At 37.7% G+C, this 23,549-nt stretch overlaps 1 protein-coding gene across 1 annotated transcript; it reads left to right on the plus strand.

The window, feature by feature from the left end:
- The first annotated feature begins 1,054 nt into the window (after window positions 1-1,054).
- Window positions 1,055-19,389, plus strand: ckap2l (cytoskeleton associated protein 2-like). The gene is made up of 9 exons (XM_081364714.1): window positions 1,055-1,259; window positions 2,264-2,330; window positions 2,489-2,552; window positions 2,641-3,803; window positions 4,681-4,879; window positions 7,602-7,757; window positions 9,989-10,046; window positions 15,862-16,024; window positions 18,601-19,389. Exons 1-9 carry the CDS (start codon window positions 1,214-1,216, stop codon window positions 18,899-18,901), a joined length of 2,217 nt encoding a protein of 738 aa, XP_081220840.1. The 5' UTR covers window positions 1,055-1,213; the 3' UTR covers window positions 18,902-19,389.
- The last annotated feature ends 4,160 nt before the right edge of the window (window positions 19,390-23,549 follow it).

A 23,549-nucleotide genomic window follows, 5' to 3' on the forward strand; every position in this document is an offset into this window, starting at 1 on the left:
TCATATAATGCAGGTCTATGGTCACTATCTCAAAGAGCATGCACAGAGAAGTCCAAATTATTAACAATTCCCCATCGTAAGTACACATTGATGGCCTAAGACACGAAACGAGCGGTTTGCGTGAGAAAACGAACAGTATTTATATCGTTTTTACCTCTACACAACCACGTCCAAGTGATCTGAGGGTGCGCGCACATCCTGGTGTGTGACGTGTGCGCGCATTCTGGTTTAGTCTGCGCAAGTGCCGGAAAGTGTACAAGAGGTAAAAACGATATAAATACTGTTCGTTTTCTCACACAAACCACTCGTTTTGTGTCTTAGGCCATCAATGTGTACTTATGATGGGGAATTGTTTAATTTGGACTTCTCTGTGCATGCTCTTTCAGATAGTGACCATAGACCTGCATTATATGACTGACAGACAAGAATGGTTTGACCTAAAAATATCAAAATTGAAACTACTGCGGAAACAAAGACACCTACATCTTGGATGCTCTTGAGGTAAGCTAAAACATACCAAAATTGAATTTCAAAGTGAACTATCCCTTTAAGTAAAATTCATAATTTAGCTTGCTGGTTACTGACATTTGAAAACTTATAATGCACTTCCAATGTCTCCTCTCCAGTCACTTATCTGCTCTGCTTAAGGAGATCAGGGACAATTAGAAAATATTTGACATTGTAAGAAACCTGAAAAATTCTATTTGAATTCTGTTGTACTATCAGCATAGCAAATTATATTTTGACATACATGAGCGCAAAACCCTGATGAATGATGCAGTATGATTTCAAAATGATAAAAAAAAGGCATCTTGTGTGAAAATCTGACCTTTTTTTATATAAAGGATTTCACATGGTTTAGAGGTCTAAATGTAAACTTATATTATTGTTTTGTAATAGAACAGCCTGAAACAGATAAAGCCATATGGCAACATGTTTTGACAGCCGATTTGACATGTATGTACAACGAATCATCAAATCATGTGAATCATTAAAACTGACGAACCAATAGTCGGTATCCAAATATTTGAACAAACCAATGGGAAATGAGATGGGCGTGTCCCCGTAAAATTCAAGCGACTGTTTGGGAGAATGTGGTGGACGTTGGTTTAGCAACACTGTGTCTGTGTGCTAATAGAGTCGTTTATTAAGTTAAAACAAATACAAAGTTTATTTTGATGAAATATTTTAATGTGGATGATCGGATAAAGCAATGGAAACAGTGACGGAGGGAGACGTATCTAAACTATCTAAGATAGGTAACGTTAAAGCGTTCTCCTATAAGCTAACACCAGGCTAGTCCTATGCATCATGTACGCTGTTGGATATTTATTGTTCCTATCGAGTCACATTTGTTTAGTTTTATGTTTATGTTAGTGGATGTTTTACACCAGAAACAAACACTGATGTACTATTTTATTTAATACTGTGAAGCTGCTTTGATACAATCTGTATTGTGAAAAGCGCTATATAAATAAAGTTGACTTGACTTATACCGCTAAATTATAGTTAGTTATGTCAAGAATATAATTTGGAAGACCATCTAACATTGATGTGAAAACCAATGAGCTGATGTTCAAAACACTGCAGTACGAAAGCGATGTGTGTAACGTTAACGTTATTATTATGTGTTTGTGCGCGCCTTATAAGGGGACTACATGTGATTACTTGTGGTGTCACCTGATCTTAACAGCTTTAGAAAGATATAGAATAGTCTTAATACCTAATACCTCCTGTATTTGATCAGGTTAACATTTCCAACAGTCCTTGCTTGCCTTTACTTGTTTGTTAAAACAGTCATGCAGATAAACGTCATTCAAATAAAAGGTGGAAAGTACAGATATTTCCTCATATAAGCTGCAAGCACAATAATTATAAAAAGATTAGCAAAATGCGGTTTAAAATAGTTGGAGTTAGATGTCAAATGTCAATTACGCCATAACCTCCTTATTAGGACATTCCAATGGTTCATGAAGAAATTAAATAATGTCTCTCACTTCTAAAATGACAAAAGTTATATTATCTGTGTCTGGCATCACCCTAAATGTTTTGTATTTTTTCAATAATGACCAGCTGACAACATTGTCCTTATCAAATAAACATATTTGATATGAAATGGGCATGAAATATTGATTTGATTTATATCATTATTTGATTAATAATATACAAGACACAATCTATATGGAAGACACAAAACTAGCACATCTATAAAATTGATTAAATGCAGGCAGGTAAGTTAAATGGATTTCCCTTTCATTTACAGAGCAACGCAAACTGAAATTGGCAGAATATCTGGTGGCAAAAGGAAGACTGAAAGCACCTAATCCAAAGTAGGTGGTCTTAAAGGATCTTTCTGTCTGTAACAATTGTTGAATTTGTAATTCATTATTTTAAAAAATAAAAATATTTTCACCATTTATAACCTCCATAGTATGTTGTGTTTATGTTCTGAATAAACTTTTTTTGTTGGATTTTTTTTTACTCAAAGACCATATCTCAAGGACAAACCTGTTACAAAGAAACATGCTGAAAATAATCAAAAGGACAAACTTGTAAGTTAAAATTACATTTCTTGAAATTTTGCACTATTGTATGTTGAAAGTGTAGACTGATTAATTAATGTCTCTTTATTTCTCTCAGAGAGGTGATGCAAAGGAGAATTGTGGCATCAATGGCACAAATGTAAAAGAAGTGAAGAGAGTGAAGAAATTGGCAGAGGTTAATAAAAACACATCCACAAAAAAAGGACTCAGCCTCCATTCAATAGCCAAAGCCCCAGCACAGTTGTCCAGTAATTCCCGTAATGCTCACCAGGCAGGCTTTCATGTCTTAAAGACACAGAGCAATAGCACTGCTTCTCTTCAAAATCCAAGGAAACCACACAAAGCTGAGGAAACTGCTGCATCAATCCATGCAGCAAATAGGACTCGTGCACAAAGCCTTCAAAATGGCCAACACAAAGCCCATCAAGCACAGCCAGCTTCCCATGCTTCAAATGCAACTCAAAAGTCAAGAAAACCAAGTCTTGTTTCAGTCTGTGGCCCTTCAAAGTCTGGATATGTCATCTCTGCTCACAGACGCACAGATCAAACGTCCTGTACCAAGACGGAGCTTCAGTCAACAAGGCCTTCGGCTAAGAAGTTAGCAGAAACAACCGTCAAAACAACCTCAACTGCCAATTTGAAGAGTCAAAGACCAATGAGCACAACTGGGACAAAAATTCAGACGAACAATGTTTCTAAAACCCAGGCAAAACTAACACAGCAACCCAGAAGTCAAAGTGCTGTTCCCAAGTTTGGGATTCACAACAGCAGTTCTCAGAGCAGTAAACCCATGAGCCGAAAATCGAATTCGGAGACAAACAGATTTGACGTGAACCAGAAAAAGGATATTTCATGCATTATCACAAAAGTTGATGCCACAAAAACGAAATCGCATTGCTCTGTTACAAACAGAGTAACAAGAACGAGTGTCTCTACTTTATCTAAACCTGCAAATAGTGAAGGATCAGCTATCATCAAAAATAAACAGAATATTACTGTTAAACCAACTAGTGCCACTGCTAAACCACCTAGTGCCACTGCTTCGACCAAACTCCTCAGTCGAAACACCAAGAGTTGTGTATTGCCACAGACAAGCACTTCGCCCCAAGAGCTTCAGCGGCCTGCCAAGAGATCCAGCCAGGTCAAGCCTGCGGTGCAATTTCAGACCCCTAAATCCAGTTTCTGTCCCAGTACTCAAGGTGTCCGAACAGCCCCGGTAGATGGAAGGAAGAAGCCGACTGCTGCTCAGGAGCAGAGACTGTAAGTTTACTTAAGTTTAAAGGGATAGTTCACTTTGAAATTACATTTTGGTATGTTTTCGCTTACCTCAAGGGCATCCAAGATTCTGTCTGTCATTTAATGCAGGTCTATGGTCACTGTCTCAAAGAGCATGCGCAGATAAGTCCAAATTAAAACAATTCCCCATTGTCCAAATTAAACAATTCCCCATCGTAAGTACACATTGATGGCCTAAGACACGAAACGAGCGGTTTGTGTGAGAAAATGAACAGTATTTATATCGTTTTTACCTCTTATACACAGCCACGTCCAAGTGATCTGAGGGCACGAGCGCATCCTGCTGTGTGACGTGTGCGCAGACTGGTGCATAGAATGTATACACACCTAGTGTATCTATGCACCAGTCACACACCAGGATGCGCGCGCATTCATTTGGACGATGGGGAATTGTTTTAATTTGGACTTCTCTGTGCATGCTCTTTGAGACAGTGACCACAGAGTCCTGCATTAAATGAATGACAGAGAAGAACGGTTTGACCTAAAAATATCAAAATTGAAACTACTGCAGAAAAAAAGACACTTACATCTTGGATGCCCTTGAGGTAAGCTAAAACATACCAAAATTTAATTTCAAAGTGAACTATCCCTTTAACTAACTGTAGCATTATGTGAACTTAGCATGTTTCTTAAATATCGGCAAAGTTCTGCATGAAAGGGAATATTCGAAAAACCATAATAGGGGCAGTTTAAAGCTTCTGTGTGTGTTTGGAACGACATGAGGGTGAGTAAATGATAAGAGTTTTCTTTTTTGGGTGAACGATCCCTGTAGGAAAATAAGTATAGTTTTTGTGTTTTTTTGTGTATGGGTCAAACCCTAACAGAAGTGTTGTCTGTGCAGGTGTAAGCTCCAGGAGTGGCGGGAATCAAGGGGCATCACATATAAACGTCCTCCCATGCCTGTCCGGCTGGTGAGGAGGAAGACGGTCTCTGCTATTCCTCAGCCATACTGGGCTTCTATCGAGAAAGAAGATGAAGTTCATAACATTGTCTTTGCTGTGGACCGGTCACTAGATGACTGCATTAAATTATTACAGCAGGTATTATTATAATAATATGAGTTTCTACTTTTTTTTAAATGTGATGCGTATTATAAGGGGTGATGCAACAAAGCATTTTTTCCCATGGAAATCTGAATTGCTGTGCAAACCAGCCAGCAGTGAAGTCTGACTGGTACAAAGTCACGCTCCACATAGTTGATATACATCAAAAATGTTCTAATTGACTGTGCCTAGCTGCATTTTTGCTTTTGGCCAGACAAATAGCCAGGCATCTACCCTGGTTAAGACATGGACAAAAAAAGATAAAGATATCTTTTTAAAAGATAAAAAGCTCTTTTTATTTATTTTTTATTTGAAACAAATCTTGTTTTTACCCTTTCAACAGAATGCTTCACATACATGTTAAAAAATCGCAAACACATTCTTCTTGGGGGAGAATGCCCCCAGACCCCCTAGTAGGGATTTAAAGGTGCATTGTGTAATATTTAGGAGGATCTGTTGACAGAAATGCAATATCATATACATAACTATGTTTTCAGTGGTGTGTAAAGACCTTACATAATGAACTGTTATGTTTTTATTACCTTAGAATGAGCCATTTCTATCTATATATACCGCGGGTCCCCTTACATTGAAATAGCCATTTTGCGCCGACATACTTCTACAGTAGCCCTAAACGGACAAGAGCGTTTCGTCACTATGTTGTTCTTCGTGCAAAGAAGCTAGCTAAAGTCAGCGAATAAAACACTGACACAATGATAAACAGGTAACAATAATATTCGCAATAACGTATAGTTTTACTGAATAATTAATTAAACCTAATTTCTTAATTTATCTTTGTAAAGAAACCTCATTGCTTAACTGGCTACTCTGCTGTCTCAGACAATGACATCTTTTCCTGTCGGCCACCATAATTTCTGTTGGTTGCAATTCCCTACCTCACCACTAGATGCCGCTAAAAATTACACACTGCAACTTTAATTTTACACCTTTTCTGAGTTTGCAGATCTGAACACTACAAAGATTAATACAATAAAAGGGATTACTTTCATTAACAAACTTAGGGTTACTCACACAGAAGTTAGCAAACAGCATACCTTCCTTTGTGTTCACTTGAACACTACAAGTTACACAACACCAGAAGAGAACAGTCTCTCACAGAGGGAAAAGCTGTTTACATTTACCACGGAAAAAAGCCCTTTTGAACATTAAAACCTTTTAGATCAAAGGCCCTTTCACGCAGCAATCCAGGTAAATTACCGTAAAATTACCTAAATAACTTTACAGCTAATTACACAAATATGCTGTTCACACAAGCAAAAAAGTTGAGCACACAACGGTAAAAAGTTCTGGCTTTTTACCGTTAAGGGACCGTTCACACGTCTGCACCAAAATACCACTCTTACCGGTAATCTTCATTCTGCGTTCACACACGGCATAATACTGGATTTACTGGTAATGTTAGAACTTCCTGTAAAGTAGTTTGTAAATTGCCAGAACCGATTTACCGGTCTTTTTGAAAAGGACTGTTAACACATGATCTGGGGCCTCATTTATAAAACTTTGCGTAGGATTTGCGTCAGAAGTGGCGTACAGATGAAACATAGGACGTGCGTACGCACAGAAATATTCGGATTTATAAAACCGTGCGCACGCACATCCTACACAGTTTTCCCTTAATAAATCACAATCAATAGACCGTGAAACGCCCACAAGTTAATATTCATCGATTGCGAAATCATGGCAAACACAGAGGAAAACCAGTAACTTGATCAGCGCATGATCAGCCATTGTGCGTCATCTTTTTTTACAGTCTATGGTCATTACACATTGTGATGGCATCATGGCATTTTATTACCATCCATTTGATTGCATCTGACAAGCTACAGATGTGTTATGAGGATGAATTGCATAACATGCTAATATTATTGCAGAACATATTTATATATTTTTGCAAATATGTGTTCATTTGCATTTCTGTTGTAATCTTCGTTTGATTTTGTTTGTTTTACACTGCAGATCGATCAAACGGGTGTTTGTGTAGGCTATTAATTGTAAGACTTGCTTTGTGAAGTCTTCGTGTTATTTATGAGAGGCAGTATTGCCATTTCTTTTCCACAATGATCTACAGTTTCACACACTTTCACATGTTTCTTCCATCTGCCGACGGTGTCGCCATTTCTCATTTCACCCGTTTTTGTGCGTACTCCTGGGTCAGAGCTTGCGTGAAGGACCGCATATTTTCCCGTCAAGTTTGCTTTTTATAAATACCAATTATTGCGTAGAGAGCGGCATACGCCTTCTTTTGTGCGTACGCAACGTTTATAAATGAGGCCCCTGGTAATTTACAGCTAGTTTGCTTGTAAAGATTGTATGTGTGATAGGGGTAAAGTGTAATTCTTTTAGACAAGCCTTGTCATGCCAACATTTGACTGCATATAGAGTTTCCCTTATCATAATGTTTCCTTGTCCGGTTTTTTCTCATGATCTTTTTCTCAGATCTCATGTGTTTGCCATTTACTGGCATAAATTGGCCGTGATGTTTCTTGTCCATTCTTGTCCAACAGTCTCACTGCTCTGAATTTATGGTCTTCTTGAGCTTTTCTTGAGCTATGCAGTACAAGTTGCATTGCACTCCTCTATTTACGTGGAACATCTATTGAATATGAATATGAGTCTGATTAGATGATGCTTTCCTTTAAGTGCTCACAAGCATATTGAGAACTGATCCAATGCTCTTTGTGTGTTTATCTTTTCACAGGGTTTCCCGGTGGAAAAGGTCAGAGATGTGCTGTCTCGGGTGCCAATGGCACAGAAGTTTGCTAAATACTGGATCTGCCAGGCCAGACTAATGGAAAGAGAAGGAAACCTGGAGGTCCTGCCCATGTTCCAGGAGGCCATCCGTGAAGTGAGAGAGGTCAGTCCCTCTTTATCTCTCAAACATGCGCACTCTTTTTTTATTTTTATTGATGGTATTTTTTTTTGCTTGTTGCTTTTTTTTAGTCCGATAATGTGAGAAGCCTCTGAAGAGTTGAAAAGAAAAATAGACATGCTCATAATTAACTGTTTAAAGTGTAGATTGCAGGTTAAACTTTTCACGAAGTATTGCAATGTGTTTATTAAACATAAAGATAAGAACCGCCCACCACTGTTTTTTATACCAAAATGCTGAATATAATGAAAAGTTTGCACTTTTAACAGTGGTTTTAACCGCTCCCGCTCCCTTCCACTAGATGGGGCGTGACGTCATAAGAGGAACTCACTAGTAGAGTTACCAGCATAGTCAATAGTACGCTAGCAGCTATATTCGCCTTATTCATCTATATATAGGGATGTAGCAAACTTGATGTTGGTACTCTTCACTGTTGTATTTCATTGAAAGCTATAGATGCCTTACATAACTACAGAAAAGTTGGTTGTATGTTTTATTTGATAAAAAAATATGGATAAAATAACTCAATTGTAAACTTACTCATGTGTGCTGACTTCAAGAGGACCGTGATCCTGCCTGAAATGAGAATAAGCTATTCGCAGAACAAACGGGTTCAGGCACGTCAGATCAGCCGGTCGCAGGTCGAGCTGTTCCACTAAACTCCAAAACGTCGATGAGACTAGCATCTCTACAGCTCTGATTTGGACTGACACCATGTAAGTAAATAATGTCTTCAGTCGTTGTCCCTCCTTGCTATTCTACATGATGGCAAGATTTTGAAAAGACTGGCTTGTTCCCTTATATTATCCGGGTTAAGTTTGCACCAGGCTAGCCTTAGACTAGTTCTAACGTAGCTACTCACCAGGACACCTGGCCAACCCTCCACTCATTCTCCTCACACCAAGCATTAATAACTCTTTGAGTGCCATGGGTCCTGCCAGTTTCCTCCCCTCTCTCACGCCTGACCGGTGAAAAATTGTAGGGCTGTGGTCCATAAAGAATTTGATGGTTTCCCACATCCTCAGTCGTTCTCCAAATAGCCATAATACAGTGGGAATCTAGCAGAGTATGGGTTACGAGTTCCTCTTATGACGTCATCACCAGTTACTGAAAAAACACGCTACCTTTGAAGAAACCCCAATAAATGTCATTTTAACGCATTTTAAGACAGAAATAATTAAATATATATACATATAGAGCACTTTAATTTACACATTAATTGGCTGTGGTGGTTAACCTGCAACTTACACTTTAACCGTTAACCGACAGTAAGAGTTTTGACAGATTAACACTGTCGGTTAAACAGTTTAAAAAGTATTATTTTCAAGATTTTTTTGAAAACGCTTCCTGCATGGTTAAAAAAATATGCTATACATATAAAATTGGGTTTTTGAGAGAAAATAAACAATTTGCAAATAAGTTGTATTTAATTATTGCATTGATGTAAAATATGGGTAAGTAATGTGAAATGTTTACAAACTTCACAATAAATCCTTTTGATTTTAACAGTATTCTGAACAGAACATGAATGAAAAATAAAAGTAACTATATAAATGCCAAAGCAAATTAATTTAAAGCAGAACTGAAACAGAAATGGGCGCAAGGCTCACACTAGTCTGTGAGTCTGCATTCCTTGCGGCGTGGAATAAAATTTTTCAATGAGAGACGGTAGCGGTAACTCTAGTTTACTTTAGATGGGTGCGGGCAGCCAACATCCTTTGATAGCAGCGTATTCATGCCTGAACTTGAAATGAACAAAACTTTCTGCGCTTTTTCTCTGTTCGCATGTGTGAATCCTAATGTTCTGTTGTTTATGCTGCTATTTGCGCATTTAAAACGAAATTTTTTTTTTGTTACTTTATTGGGTCACAGACACTTCAATTCATTCTAATTTAATTTAATTCTAGTTTGTCTATAATGGTAAAAATGATCGGTTAACAATCTGTTGTCGTTTAGGGGGGAAATTACGAAATTAACATTGAGCCAGCCGTTGTTTTGTTAGTATTTTGAAATGAGCTAATTCCAGTTACGCATGTGCATGAGTAACAAACTTGATTTCACTTAATGTGATTTTTCTCAACAGCCGGTGAATGAACTACGATCTGTGGTTTTTGAGTCAGTTATCATTTTGTTAGTATTTTGAAATGAGCTAATTCCAGTTACGAATGTGCATGAGTAACAGACTTGATTTCACTTAATGTAATTTTTCTCAACAGCCGGTGGATGAACTACGATCTGTGGTTTTTGAGATCCTTAAAAAGAGTCAGATTCAAGGTAAAGTGGGAGGATGAGTAATCCATATTTCTGCCATACAGTCACTTACAGTACAGATTTTGCAATTACTTGGGTTTGGATTAGGTGTGGATTATTAATGGGTTAAAAGTCTATAATAAATTAATTATATAAATAATTATGGAAATAACTAATATGTTCATGTTTTTAAAAGAAGCCTCATGCTCACCAAGGTTGTTTTTCTTTCATAAAAAAGTGTTTTGTGAAATATTATTACAAATCTTTTTAAATACCACTCAGTTTGATGCAAATTAAACAAATTAAAATATATATTAAAATATGTTTTAAATTGTAATTGATTCCTTGTGATGGCAAAGCTGAATTTTCAGATTCATTTCTCCAGTCTTCAGTGTCATATGATACTTCAGAAATAATTGACATTTATTAATTTAGCAAATGCTTTTATTCTGTGCTATCTTTTTAAATACCACTCAGTTTGATGTTTTATCTACTTTATCTATTACCTAAAATTTATGCATTTTTATATGTGGTTTAAGTGTCTAATTCGTTTATAGAATCCTCCACATTAATATTGTTTATTAGAAAATTTCAAGCACATTATACATGTTTTGTCACATTTCTGTCAACATTTCTTAGATCAAAACATGAACTGTGTTTTGTGTAGTTTTGCTGGTGGATGCTTTTGTTACACTATTGCCATGACATGACGTTTCAAAATAATGGATTTGGCTATTCCAGTCATAACTGTGAGGACAAATATTAATGCTACACCATACAATAAAGTTATGTTGAATTCTTTCAACCCGGCATGACAATTCATAGTTTTCCATCACATGACTGGCACCGAGACCTGGAGGGCAAAACATCCATAGAACGGGACTGTAAATTTCCCATCTGTTTCAAGTAGGGCTGGGCGATATGGGCCAAAAGTCATATCCCGATATGTTTAGGCTGAATATCGATATACGATATATATCCCGTTTTTTTTTTCCACAAAGTGAGAGCAAATGTTCAGTCAAAGCCAAATATGACATGTCACAAATAGTTTTATTGAAACCGGCTATTTCAGTGAACAGTTGCAAAATCAAATGAATAAATAATAAACAGGTTTCTTCACCTTAAGGCTGCACGATTATGACAAAAATCATAATTGCAGATTATTCCCTAGGAATTGTAATTGCGATTTATTAATTATGTTTATCAAAATTCACATTGAATATATATAAACAAATTTTGTGTAAACGTGTTATAATTTGCCTATATAACACACACACAAATACTGATGAATATGACTAATAGTAAAGACTAGTACTAATAAATAAACATTAGGCCTATGCTAAAGCTATTAAATAGCAGTCCCAAACTAGTTTTTGTTAATACAATGTTGTATGAGCCACTACAGTCGTTTAAAAATATAAAAAATAACACCAAGAAAAATAAAGTGGTATTTTGGGGTTAATATGGAAACGACAGTAACCATGGTGAATACACAATATTAACAAGAACTGTTAATGAAACATGGAAACTGCTCCTGGTGAATAGAATAAAAATCATACCTGCATTACTTTTTCCATATCGCATTTAAAAATATATCGATATATCGCCCAGCCCTAATTTCAAGCATTTACAGTGAGGAAAATAAGTATTTGAACACCCTGCTATATTGCAAGTTCTCCCACTTGGAAATCATGGAGGGGTCTGAAATTGTCATCGTAGGTGCATGTCCACTGTGAGAGACATAATCTAAAAAAAAATAATCCAGAAATCACAATATATGATTTTTTAACTATTTATTTGGATGATACAGCTGCAAATAAGTATTTGAACACTATCAGCTAGAATTCTGACCCTCAAAGACCTGTTAGTCTGCCTTTAAAATGTCCACCTCCACTCCATTTATTATCCTAAATTAGATGCACCTGTTTGAGGTCGTTAGCTGCATAAAGACACCTGTCCACCCCATACAATCAGTAAGAATCCAACTACTAACATGGCCAAGACCAAAGAGCTGTCCAAAGACACTAGAGACAAAATTGTACACCTCCACAAGGCTGGAAAGGGCTACGGGGAAATTGCCAAGCAGCTTGGTGAAAAAAGGTCCACTGTTGGAGCAATCATTAGAAAATGGAAGAAGCTAAACATGACTGTCAATCTCCCTCGGACTGGGGCTCCATGCAAGATCTCACCTCGTGGGGTCTCAATGATCCTAAGAAAGGTGAGAAATCAGCCCAGAACTACACGGGAGGAGCTGGTCAATGACCTGAAAATAGCTGGGACCACCATTTCCAAGGTTACTGTTGGTAATACACTAAGACGTCATGGTTTGAAATCATGCATGGCACGGAAGGTTCCCCTGCTTAAACCAGCACATGTCAAGGCCCGTCTTAAGTTTGCCAATGACCATTTGGATGATCCAGAGGAGTCATGGGAGAAAGTCATGTGGTCAGATGAGACCAAAATAGAACTTTTTGGTCATAATTCCACTAAACTTATTTGGAGGAAGAAGAATGATGAGTACCATCCCAAGAACACCATCCCTACTGTGAAGCATGGGGGTGGTAGCATCATGCTTTGGGGGTGTTTTTCTGCACATGGGACAGGGCGACTGCACTGTATTAAGGAGAGGATGACCGGGGCCATGTATTGCGAGATTTTGGGGAACAACCTCCTTCCCTCAGTTAGAGCATTGAAGATGGGTCGAGGCTGGGTCTTCCAACATGACAATGACCCAAAGCACACAGCCAGGATAACCAAGGAGTGGCTCTGTAAGAAGCATATCAAGGTTCTGGCGTGGCCTAGCCAGTCTCCAGACCTAAACCCAATAGAGAATCTTTGGAGGGAGCTCAAACTCCGTGTTTCTCAGCGACAGCCCAGAAACCTGACTGATCTAGAGAAGATCTGTGTGGAGGAGTGGGCCAAAATCCCTCCTGCAGTGTGTGCAAACCTGGGGCCCGTTCTTCGTACGTCGCTAACTCACTTAGCTGGATTTGATTGTTGGCGATTTGGCATGATCTTGGATTGTTTGGTTCTTCAACGCTCATCCGGGACTTGCTGTCATAGCAACATGTGCGCAAACTTAAACCTGCTCGGGAGCAGGCTTATTTCATGTTAACAGGATTAGATCGCGGCTTCATAAGCGGAGCTGATACGGAAAGTCCAGCGCAGCGCGATAGTGCACTTTCTGAGATATAGCCTATATATTTTTCTCGTGATTCGTGAGATTGTCGTTTTTTGTCGCTTTTAGGTTTAAAAAACAGTTTTAGTTTTTTTTGTGGCATTTCCAAGCCACTTAAGACCCAATGTTGTAAAGATTTTTTTTTTTTTTAAGGCTATCAGAACTTTTTATGAAGATCATACAATCATGACCATGCCGATTAGAGATATGTCACTCAGGCTTCACTAACGTGATTGGTACCATAGACTATATAGGCTGACCATAGACTGCCATCAATGCCTCAGTGAAGGGGATTATGTGAACAGAAAGGGGGTTCACAATGTAAATGTGCAGCCCAGTTACTATTGTGAATTAGTAATATTATATCAAATAAAAAAAAGGCAGTTGACTAAAATCTTCCATATCACAAATGTGAAAGCAAAATGGCCAGGATCTGCATGACTTGAGAATTTTCAGAGATTCACATTTATGCACATTATTTGAAAGTGGTAAGGAAAGTTCCACAATTAAATATCAAGCTCACTGTATTACATACACTTATGCTGATCCTAACAGAACTGCATTTTTCATAGGTGATTATGATATGTTCCTGCCTGCAGACAGGTGTTTTATGACCCCATTCCCTGACCCAAACCAGTTACAATGCAGCACCAGGACAAGGGCACACAATGAAATGAACTTTGGCTAACTAAAGGGAAGATTTCAGTGTCTGAAAAGTTTGAGGGTTGCACACCTGACAGGGCCTGTGACATTGTTGCATGTGCCATATTACACAACATTGCCCAAAAAAAAAACACTTTTCATTAAATGTTTAATAAAAGACAAATATGCTTAGTTCCTTGAGTTTTATTTAAATTGTTCTTTGTAAAGAAAAGCCAGTGGTAAAGTGCCTGCAACAAGAGATATTAGACACATGCCTCATGCAACAAATAAAAAGGAAAAGTTGGCTATACACTGCCCACCTGTAGGCCTATGTCTCCTCTGTCTGTGCAGACTCTTCTGTAGGCCTTTCTGTAGATGTGGAATCCTGCAACTTATATTGCAGCCATAAAGCATATAAATGAAGTAAAGTTATTTATGCACTTGCAGGTAGGCTAGTTCCTCCATATGACAGTTATCTGAGAGGCTTTATTCACTGTCCAGTGCAATGGAAACAAATGGACATTACAAAGTCTTATACTTTCTTTCCTTTGAAAAGTTAGAAAATGTCCACTTACTGCACATATTTCAGCCACCACTTTCTTGGGAACAGATACAAGTGTTGGTGTATTGTGTAAAAGTGCACAAAAGAGGAAAACACAGTGTCATACAATGAACTACACTGGGGAAAAATGTGATCAATATCTCATGGCAAAATATTTTTACATTAACATAAGTTGATCAGTTTTCACTTTCACAAGTCAAAGCAATTCATCATTATCCTACTCAAGATGTAACAGTTGAAATGACTATATATACGGCCATAATTTAATGCAGCAAAAATTATTTTACAGTGTAGGCTATCTTTTCTATTTTTTTCTCAGCCTTTTTCTTGGTTGCTTTTATAAACAGAACACCATTTATTTAACAGTGCCTTTTATAAAAGAGACGATAATATAACTAAAAATTACCATTATGTAGAATATTTTTGCACTTCACTTTTATTTGTTCCCATGTTGTGGTGACTGACATTACAATGAACAAATTATGCAATTATTAAAATACAGAAATATAGGCTAATAAGTGATAAAAACATCTAACATGGCCACTTCTAACGGATTTAAATTGTCTGCTACTTTTTGCCAGCCCTCTCTCCTGACTTTTGCAGACTTTGAGGTGTTCCCTGGCGTTTTGATTAAACATTAAAATTCCGAATAAACTTCGACTATTAGTTCTTGCTCTGCTGAGTGAAACTGAGCGCGCTCTTTGGCCACGCTGATCAGCCAATAGCAGCGTTGCTGATCAATGTTTCTACTATCGATACATATATACATATATACGATACATACCCCTTTTAACCAGCGCATGAACGCGCAATTATCTCAGATAACTCAATCCAGCGATACTAATCATATCTGGCAAGTGTGTTCGAAGAACCGAGTTAGCCAGATCATGATTCGCACGATGATATCATCTTGGATGTGTCATTTGATCTCGGATGTAATAAGCAACGTACGAAGAACGGGCCCCTGGTGAAAAACTACAGGAAACGTTTGACCTCTGTAATTGCAAACAAAGGCTACTTTACCAAATATTAACATTGATTTTCTCAGGTGTTCAAATACTTATTTGCAGCTGTATCATACAAATAAATAGTTAAAAAATCATATATTGTGATTTCTGGATTTTTTTTTTTTTTTTTGATTATGTCTCTCACAGTGGACATGCACCTACGATGACAATTTCAGACCCCTCCATGATTTCTAAGTGGGAGAACTTGCAAAATAGCAGGGTGTTCAAATACTTATTTTCCTCACTGTAGATCACCTCTCAAAAAGAAGAAAAACAAATATATGGGAACAAACTGCAAGTTATGGCACTTGCAAAAAAAATTTTATGTTGCTTACAGTGATTTTAGTACCTTTAGTGATGATGCATACTATATAGAAGTAAGAATATGAGCCCAGAATATGAATCCTTTGTGTTAATAAAACAAATCTCACCATGTTTTAAATCATTCAGGTATGTCTCCGATGCCAAAAGAGCCTGAATCGGTAGAGACTAGGATGCATGACGAACAGGAAGTCGGTGACGTCATGTGTACCCCGAAACCAGTAGGGGCCCTCATATGTGGAATGAGGGGAGACTCGTCTGTCGTCAAATATAAAATTACAGCCACCCCAGGGTACGACACACACTGACTCCAACTTGAATTTGAATAACCTTGATCTCATGTGCACTGTTGCCTAAATATCCTTTGGAATAAGTAGCATAATGTTAGGACTGTTATAGATGTAAAATTCGTTGATGTAAGTTTCTTTTTTGTATTTTAAGAAAATAATTGCAACACTTTACAGTAAGGTTCATTAGTTAACTACTTTAGTTAACATGAACTAAGAATGAACAATACTACTTCAGCATTTATTGATCTTAGTTAATATGAATTTCAACATTTACTAATACATTATTTAAAAACAAAGTTAGTATTTGTTAACATTACTTAATGCACTGTGAATTTACATTAATAAAGAGGAATGCATACTGTAACAAATGTATTGCTCATTGTTAGTTTGTGTTAGTTAATTTAATTAACAAATGTTAGCTAATGAACCTTATTGTTAAGTGTTACCAAAATTATAATAAATTGAAATATTTTGAATCATATATTTACTTTTTCATAGTACAGGTAAAACTTTGAATACAACTCCTTATTCTTTATTAATACAATTTTCCACATTTAAAATAATTGTAATAATCAACATAACATTTTACAAATCATGAAATTATATTTTTACAAGATAACAGCTTATATTTGTCTAAAAAACCTAACATTTAAACATGAGCCTTAATATGATTACACTGTGATATTTATTAGGGGTGTAACGGTTCACAAAATTCACGGTTTGGTTCAATACGATACACTTGTGTCACGGTTCGGTACGTTTTCGATACAGCAAAAAGAAAGAAATGCCAGAGGAATTTTTTTTTTTAATTAAAACTAACATAATAAAGTATGATTTTTTTTTTTTTACTTTGAGCAATGATGGAGCTATAATTGGCTCTTCTTAGGAGCATATAAAACAAAACAGCTCCTTGGAAAAAATGAAATGTTGCCTAATATTGTAGTAGTTATAAACAAAGGCTTGTTTATTGATTAACATTTGAGGGCAGCAATTTTATTCATAATGTCAAAATAAAACCGACGTAATGTTACTTGAAAGCATTATAGCCTACTATTCCTGCCAAACTTCCATGGTTACAGTTAGTGTTACTACAGTAAATCCATGGTGAATGTTGCAGATCTGTGGACACTGGATAGTTCATTCATGGCACAATGTTTCTTCCTAGTTTCCACGCGCTGTTTGATCCGTTAATAACGGAGAAATGTGAATGTTTGTCACTAGATCTCGCAGCGATGTTATTACTTCAGTGGCGAATTCAAATGCTTTCTTTACTGGATCTCTTAGCGCTGTGTAGTAACAGTGACTACGTTTACAAGCTGTCAATATTCGTGTTATGGTCGGGTTAAGGTCACTATTTGGGTTTCTGAAACATTCGAAATAACCCGTTTACATGCGTGAGTAGAGAGAGTTACTCCTGTATACATGGAATTGGCAATATCCCGATGTAAACGGCGACGCACAGTTAGCGTCTTGGCGTACGGACAACCTTAAGACGCAATATGCGTCATTTTCGATTCTTCTTCCTGTATCCAAAGACAACAGCAGCAGCACGCGGATAATGAATAGTTCGGGGCAGATAGCGATCGCCTTTGTTTGCGCTTTCCTCCTCGCTCCAAAAGTGTGGTGCTGTTCTGTCATTTTATATAGATCAGTGGTCTCGCCATGTTTACCTCTACTTCTTGCTTACTTCCGGTATACTGCACGCAGGTTTTTGTATGCGCCGTCTCTACTCAAAAGACCAAGATTCCTTGCGAATAGAACATGCACAGAACACAAATCAATGTTCCTTTTGATGGGGATATGCCGATACGCGTTTACATGACCAAATATTCGGGTTAGAAAAGGGGTACCCCAGGTATCATATCCGGGTTTTTAAAAACCGGGATATGAGCATATTCGGGTTTTTGCCGGTGTTTACATGGCCGTGCGCAACCGGGTTATTGCTAATATCCGGTTTTGAACGGGTTATTGGCTGCATGTAAACGTAGTCAGTGTCGCTTGATCAAGATCGGCTCGCGCTGCTTTGGTCCAAACTGATAAACGGTCCGTCAAGCACACAATATCGAGTAGCTCAGTTTCGTTCCGCTTACCTTACGTTTGCCATTTGATGTTGGGCAATGTTGTGGTCGCGCCAGCGTCTCTTACTTTATGAGCGCGCTTGCCTACATTTAAAATAACGAAATTTTGATCGGCAGGAAAAATGGTCCAACGAATCGTTCAGTTTGAAAATGCGTACCAAACCGAAAGCCTCTTACCGAACGGTTCAATAAGAATACGTGTATCGTTACACCCCTAATATTTATATATGGTTTTATTTGTCTGTAAAATACAACTCCACACCAACACGATAACTGCATGGACTAAAGAATTAATATTGGTTCATCAAAATGAGAATCGATTACATTTGAGAAATGTATATTTTCAACCCAGCCCTACTAGTACAAATATTGAAAACAGGAAATGAACACATTTCCCAAAAGTCCAGCTCCAAAAAGTTGGCCAGGATGATTGTCTGTTCTTTTTCCTGCAAAAAATTAGGTTATGTCTAATTACTTTGTATTTTCTTGCACAATTTAAGGGGGAAAATGAGTCAGCAGGGAGCAGAATCAGGACATGTAGACGGTCACGAAATCCGTTTCTTTACCCCAGTGCGGCGTTCAGTGCGGATTGAGAAATCTGCTCTGCGCTATCCAACAGCCTTGCAGGAACATGACCCCTGTGTGACCTCTCTTTGTGACCTTGCAGGTGAGAGTAAGGAAGAGGTCGAGGGTTACACACAACCCCAGAGCTCCCCTGTGTATGTGTACCGGGAGAATGAAGCACTGAGCGACCATGTTCAAGTTAAACTTGTTTATCCAGAGGAGGTTGAAACATTATAATGTTTGTTAAAATGCAGTGACCTTCATTTCCCGCCTGGAAGCCAAGAATTGTTTTTGTTTTAATTCTGTTTTTACGATTTGTTTGTAAAATGTCTTTTGTACTATGATGCACATTTAGACAGGCTCATATACTACTAAACTTATTTTTGCTAGGTTTTAGCCAGACCTTGAGCTTTGACTCTCTCTTTATACTGGTTAGATGTTACCTAATTGGATCCTATCTTTGTTGCTATGATGAATTTCAACATTAAGCATTGCTGTATGAAAAAAAATACAGTGTCTATATTCTTTCTGCAAAAGATTCAACAGAAAAGTCAATATTTTTTAGTTAATCAGAGATTTAAGTCAAACCTATCCTTATAACTTAAGTTATAATTTATGGATCAGCCTCAATCTCTTATGCATGTCTGAGCAATTGCACACATGATTTTTTCTAAGTGTAAGAAATTGGATTTTACATGATAAATAAACCATATTTAAGTCCCTGCCTGATGCTATAATTGTGTTCCATGAAGCTGCAGAATTATAGATGAGATGGATGGATGGCTATTGGTGTTCTACAATCTGAGCAAACAAAATCTCTAGTGTTTTTCTTTTTCTTCATTAAATCTTGAAATGATGTTTGCTGTTGATTGGCAGAACACTTTGTGATGTTTTTAGGTTAGTACACTGAAGTTCATGTGCTACTGAGTATTTGCTTTTCTTGGTTCAGTTAAAGGTCAGTCAATACAAGTAGTGGCTTTAGATAAGCGTATAATGTCTGTTGCTACTGAGGGAACTATTGGATACAGTGATAACATGAAAATAATATAACAAAGTTTGTTTCTAGAAGAAAATTGCGTCATCGTCCACCTTAAAGGTATAGCGGAGGATTTTCTTTTTCCGGGTGGATCATTAAGACTATTGGTCCTCCTAAGTATCAATCATTCTGGTGATATGTTTACGTAAGGCAGTCGTACGCGCTCGTGCACACGATTCACACGATGGCGTGCGCTCAAAACAGGTTAGGCTTCCCACTGATGCCTCAGTCGCGAAGTTTCTACTTGACAGGTAAAGTTTGGCATGCTATTTGGAGAAATCCATTTAAAATCACTGCTAGTAAAAGTTAATGTAAGCTATGATTTGCTCGTGCATGCTCTCTCGCGCATACGTTTAATAAGCGTTCCCTCTCGGGAGCAGGTAGAGTGTTGCGCATGTGCATTTTTTCAAAAAGTTGAGAGGGCGGTTCTTTTCTAAAATTCGGGAAAATCCTCCGCTATACCTTTAAGTAAGGCAGATCAGTAATGTTGAATATTTAATGTCCCCAACTAAACAAGCCAAAAGCCAAGGCAACAGTGGCAAGGAACCAAAACTCCATCAGGTGACAGAATGGAGAAAAAAACCTTGGGAGAACCCAGGCTCAGTCGGGGATGTTGCGGCAAAAACAATAACTAACAAAACAGCATCACAGCATAAGAGACATCAGGATTCAAATTGTCCTTAAAAGATATTTATTCTTGCATAGAACAGTCCAACTGCAGGCGGAGTGAGACATTTTAGAGGTGCTTGGCTGACAGTTTTTATAATGAAACAGGAACCCCTGTGGCTCCCCTAACCCCTCCCCAGCCCCGGAATCTTCACCACCCCTGAAGTCTCACACACACCCTTCCAGCTGTATCAACATCATAAAAAGAAACTCAAAATACAGCCAAAAGAATGTATTGGCATTCATTTGTTAAATCATTGAAAATAAAATACAAAGAAAAGATAAATTTTTCCATAACAGGGACCAGTTCTCCTCTGGCCAACGAACGAACACTGTATGATTATGATTCAGGCAGCATTACAGGTCAGAAGTCAGATTGGATCAGAACATTCAGAATATTATCCAGTTCTATCTGGTTGGAAGTTGGAGTCATCACGCCGGTATGGAGACGACTTTGTTGAGGATCAGTGCCGATGGCTGTCGTGTCGATGAGGCCTCCACAGGGCTGATGAGGCTGGCACTTCAGGGATGCGTCACGGATGGGTCCGGGCGCAGGTCCACCATCTGATCCGGATACGTCCCGGATCTGGCTGACTTCAGTAAACTTTGGAATAAACAGAAAGACTAACATTAGCGTAGATGCCATCCTTCTTATGATGTGACGAGAACGTCAGGTGTTATAGGAAGTGTCCCCGGTTCTGGCTGAACTAATCTATGCAGCCTAATAATCATTTAACTGATTTGAATAATATAAATGTATAATGTTCTATATGAATGCCAGGTAAATGAGATGCATTTTTAGTCTAGATTTAAACTGAGTGTGTCTGCTTCCCGGACAATGTTAGGAAGACTGTCCCAAAGTTTATGTGCTAAATAGGAGAAGGATCTACCGCCTGCAGTTGATTTTGATTATCAACTGGCCAGAATTTTGAGATCGCAATAGACGTGAAGGACTATAATGCGTTAAGAGCTCACTCAAGTACTGGGAAACTAAACCATTTATGCTTTGTAAGTAGTCAGCAATATTGTAAAATGTATACATTGTTTAATAGGGAGCCAATGCAGTGTTGATAGAACCAACTGGACTTGGCGGAGCAGGGCAACCACCCATAATAGCATTACAATAGCCTTGAGGTCATGAATGCAGGAATCACTGTTCCGCAATCATTGAAAACATGTCGTAATTTAGATATATTTTTAAGATGGAAGAATGCGGTTTTACAGATGCTAGAAACGTGAACTTGTGAATGTGAACTTCGATGAGACATCTCTTCATTTACTGCAACAAACTGATAACGGTCAGATAAGTATGATTTCAACCATGCTAGTGCAATTCCACAAATGCCGACATAATTTTCGAGTCTATTCAAAAGAATGTTGTGGTCGATGGTATCAAATGCAGCACTAAGAGAGATACAACCACGATCAGATGATAAGAGCAAATCATTTGTAACTCTTTCACGAGTTCACACTTACAATTTGAGGGGGTAAAGTTTAATGCGTATTTGGCGTGCTGTCCGGGGGGAGGGCTCTGAACTCGGAGTTCGGCCCAAACCCAGAGTACTCCCTCTGTATGTAAGTGTTTAGGACTAGAAGCGTGGAGAAGGGGTGGTGGGGGGCTGCTGCAAAACTGTCAATAGATTGAGGTGAGACTGCTGAGTGTATATGTACCTCTTACAATTGATTGCTGAGTGCTCTCCACTTGTGTTAATTATCTGAACGTGCTCCTCCTGAACTTTGTTAATAAAACCTCATAATGAGAGCAGTCTCAGTACTATGGGACGGTCTAAATCCTGACTGAAAATCATCGCAGATATCATTTCTTTCTAAAAAGGAACATAGTTGTGAGGATACCGCCTTTTCTATTAATTTTGACAGAAAAGGTAGATTCGAGATTGGCCTGTAATTGACTAATTCTCTAAAATCAAGTTGCGTTTTTTTAATAAGAGGTTTAATAATAGCCAGCTTAAAGGTTTTCGGTACATATCCTAATGACAAAGATGAATTAATGATATTAAGAAGATGATCTATGACCTCTGGAAGCATCTCTTTCAATCTAACATAAATGTTGTTGATTTAGATGATTTAACGAGTTTAGACAATTCTTCATCTCCTTTAGCAAAGAATGAATTAAATTTTTCCTCAAGGAGACTACACTGCACTGCCTGATGCGATACTGTAGTATACGGTTGCATAGTTATAATTTTCTCTCTAATATTATCAATCTTGTAAGTAAAGAAGTTAAAGTCATTACTGCTGTGCTGTTTGGAAATGTCTGGGCTTGTTAATTTAGCCACCGTTTCGAATAAATACCTAGGGTTGTGTTTGTTTTCTTCTATAAGTGTTGAAAAATAAGCAGATCTAGCAGTTTTTAAGTACGCAATCGTGCTCTCTTTCCACGGAATGCGAAAAACTTCTAATTTTGTTTTCTTCCAGCTACGCTTGGCTAAAATTAGTATACATGAGATTAAATAATGATCTGAGATGTCATCGCTCTGCTGCAGAATTTCAACGGCATCAACATTGATTCCATGTGATAATATTAGATCTAGAGTATGATTACGATAATGAGTAGGTCCTGACACATGTTGTCTAACTCCAATAGAGTTTACAATGTCTGTAAATGCAAATCCCAATTTCGTTATCTACATGTATATTAAAATCACCAACAATTAGGACTTTATCTGCAGCCAGAACTAACTCTGATAGAAAGTCAGCAAATTCTTTGATAAAGTCTGTATGGTGTCCTGGTGGCCTGTATACAGTAGCCATCACAAATCTCAGACAGGATTTATCACTTACACTAGATGAAGTTACAGAAAGCACCATCACTTCAAAAAAATTATATGTGAAACTGGACTTCTGAGTAATACTAAAGATATTGCTATAAATTACAGCAACACCTCCACCTTTTCCTTTTAAACGAGCCTCGTGTTTATAGCAGTAATATTGTGGGGTTGACTCATTTAAAGTAATGTAATTGTCTGGTTTTACTCAAGTTTCTGTCAAACACAGCACATCTAGGTTATGGCCTGTAATCATATCATTAACAAAGTGCTTTTGAAGAAAGGGATCGAATATTCAGCAACCCGAGCTTTATCATTTGTTCATCTGCATTATATATTTTTTTATTTGTTGAACATCAATCAAATTTATACCCTTAAATGGGTTTGGGAGTTTTTT

This window comes from Scardinius erythrophthalmus (assembly GCF_964197995.2).
Source record: "Scardinius erythrophthalmus genome assembly, chromosome: 5".
In the NCBI taxonomy this organism is placed as follows: Eukaryota; Metazoa; Chordata; class Actinopteri; order Cypriniformes; family Leuciscidae; genus Scardinius; species Scardinius erythrophthalmus.

Excerpts from the sequence above, each read along its gene's own strand:
- ckap2l (XM_081364714.1), top strand. The coding sequence starts at position 1,214 with ATGGAAACAGTGACGGAGGGAGACGTATCTAAACTATCTAAGATAG. Across the intron at positions 3,804-4,680 it reads GCTGCTCAGGAGCAGAGACT|GTGTAAGCTCCAGGAGTGGC; the intron begins GTAAGTTTACTT and ends TTGTCTGTGCAG. Across the intron at positions 16,025-18,600 it reads AAAATTACAGCCACCCCAGG|GGGGAAAATGAGTCAGCAGG; the intron begins GTACGACACACA and ends GCACAATTTAAG.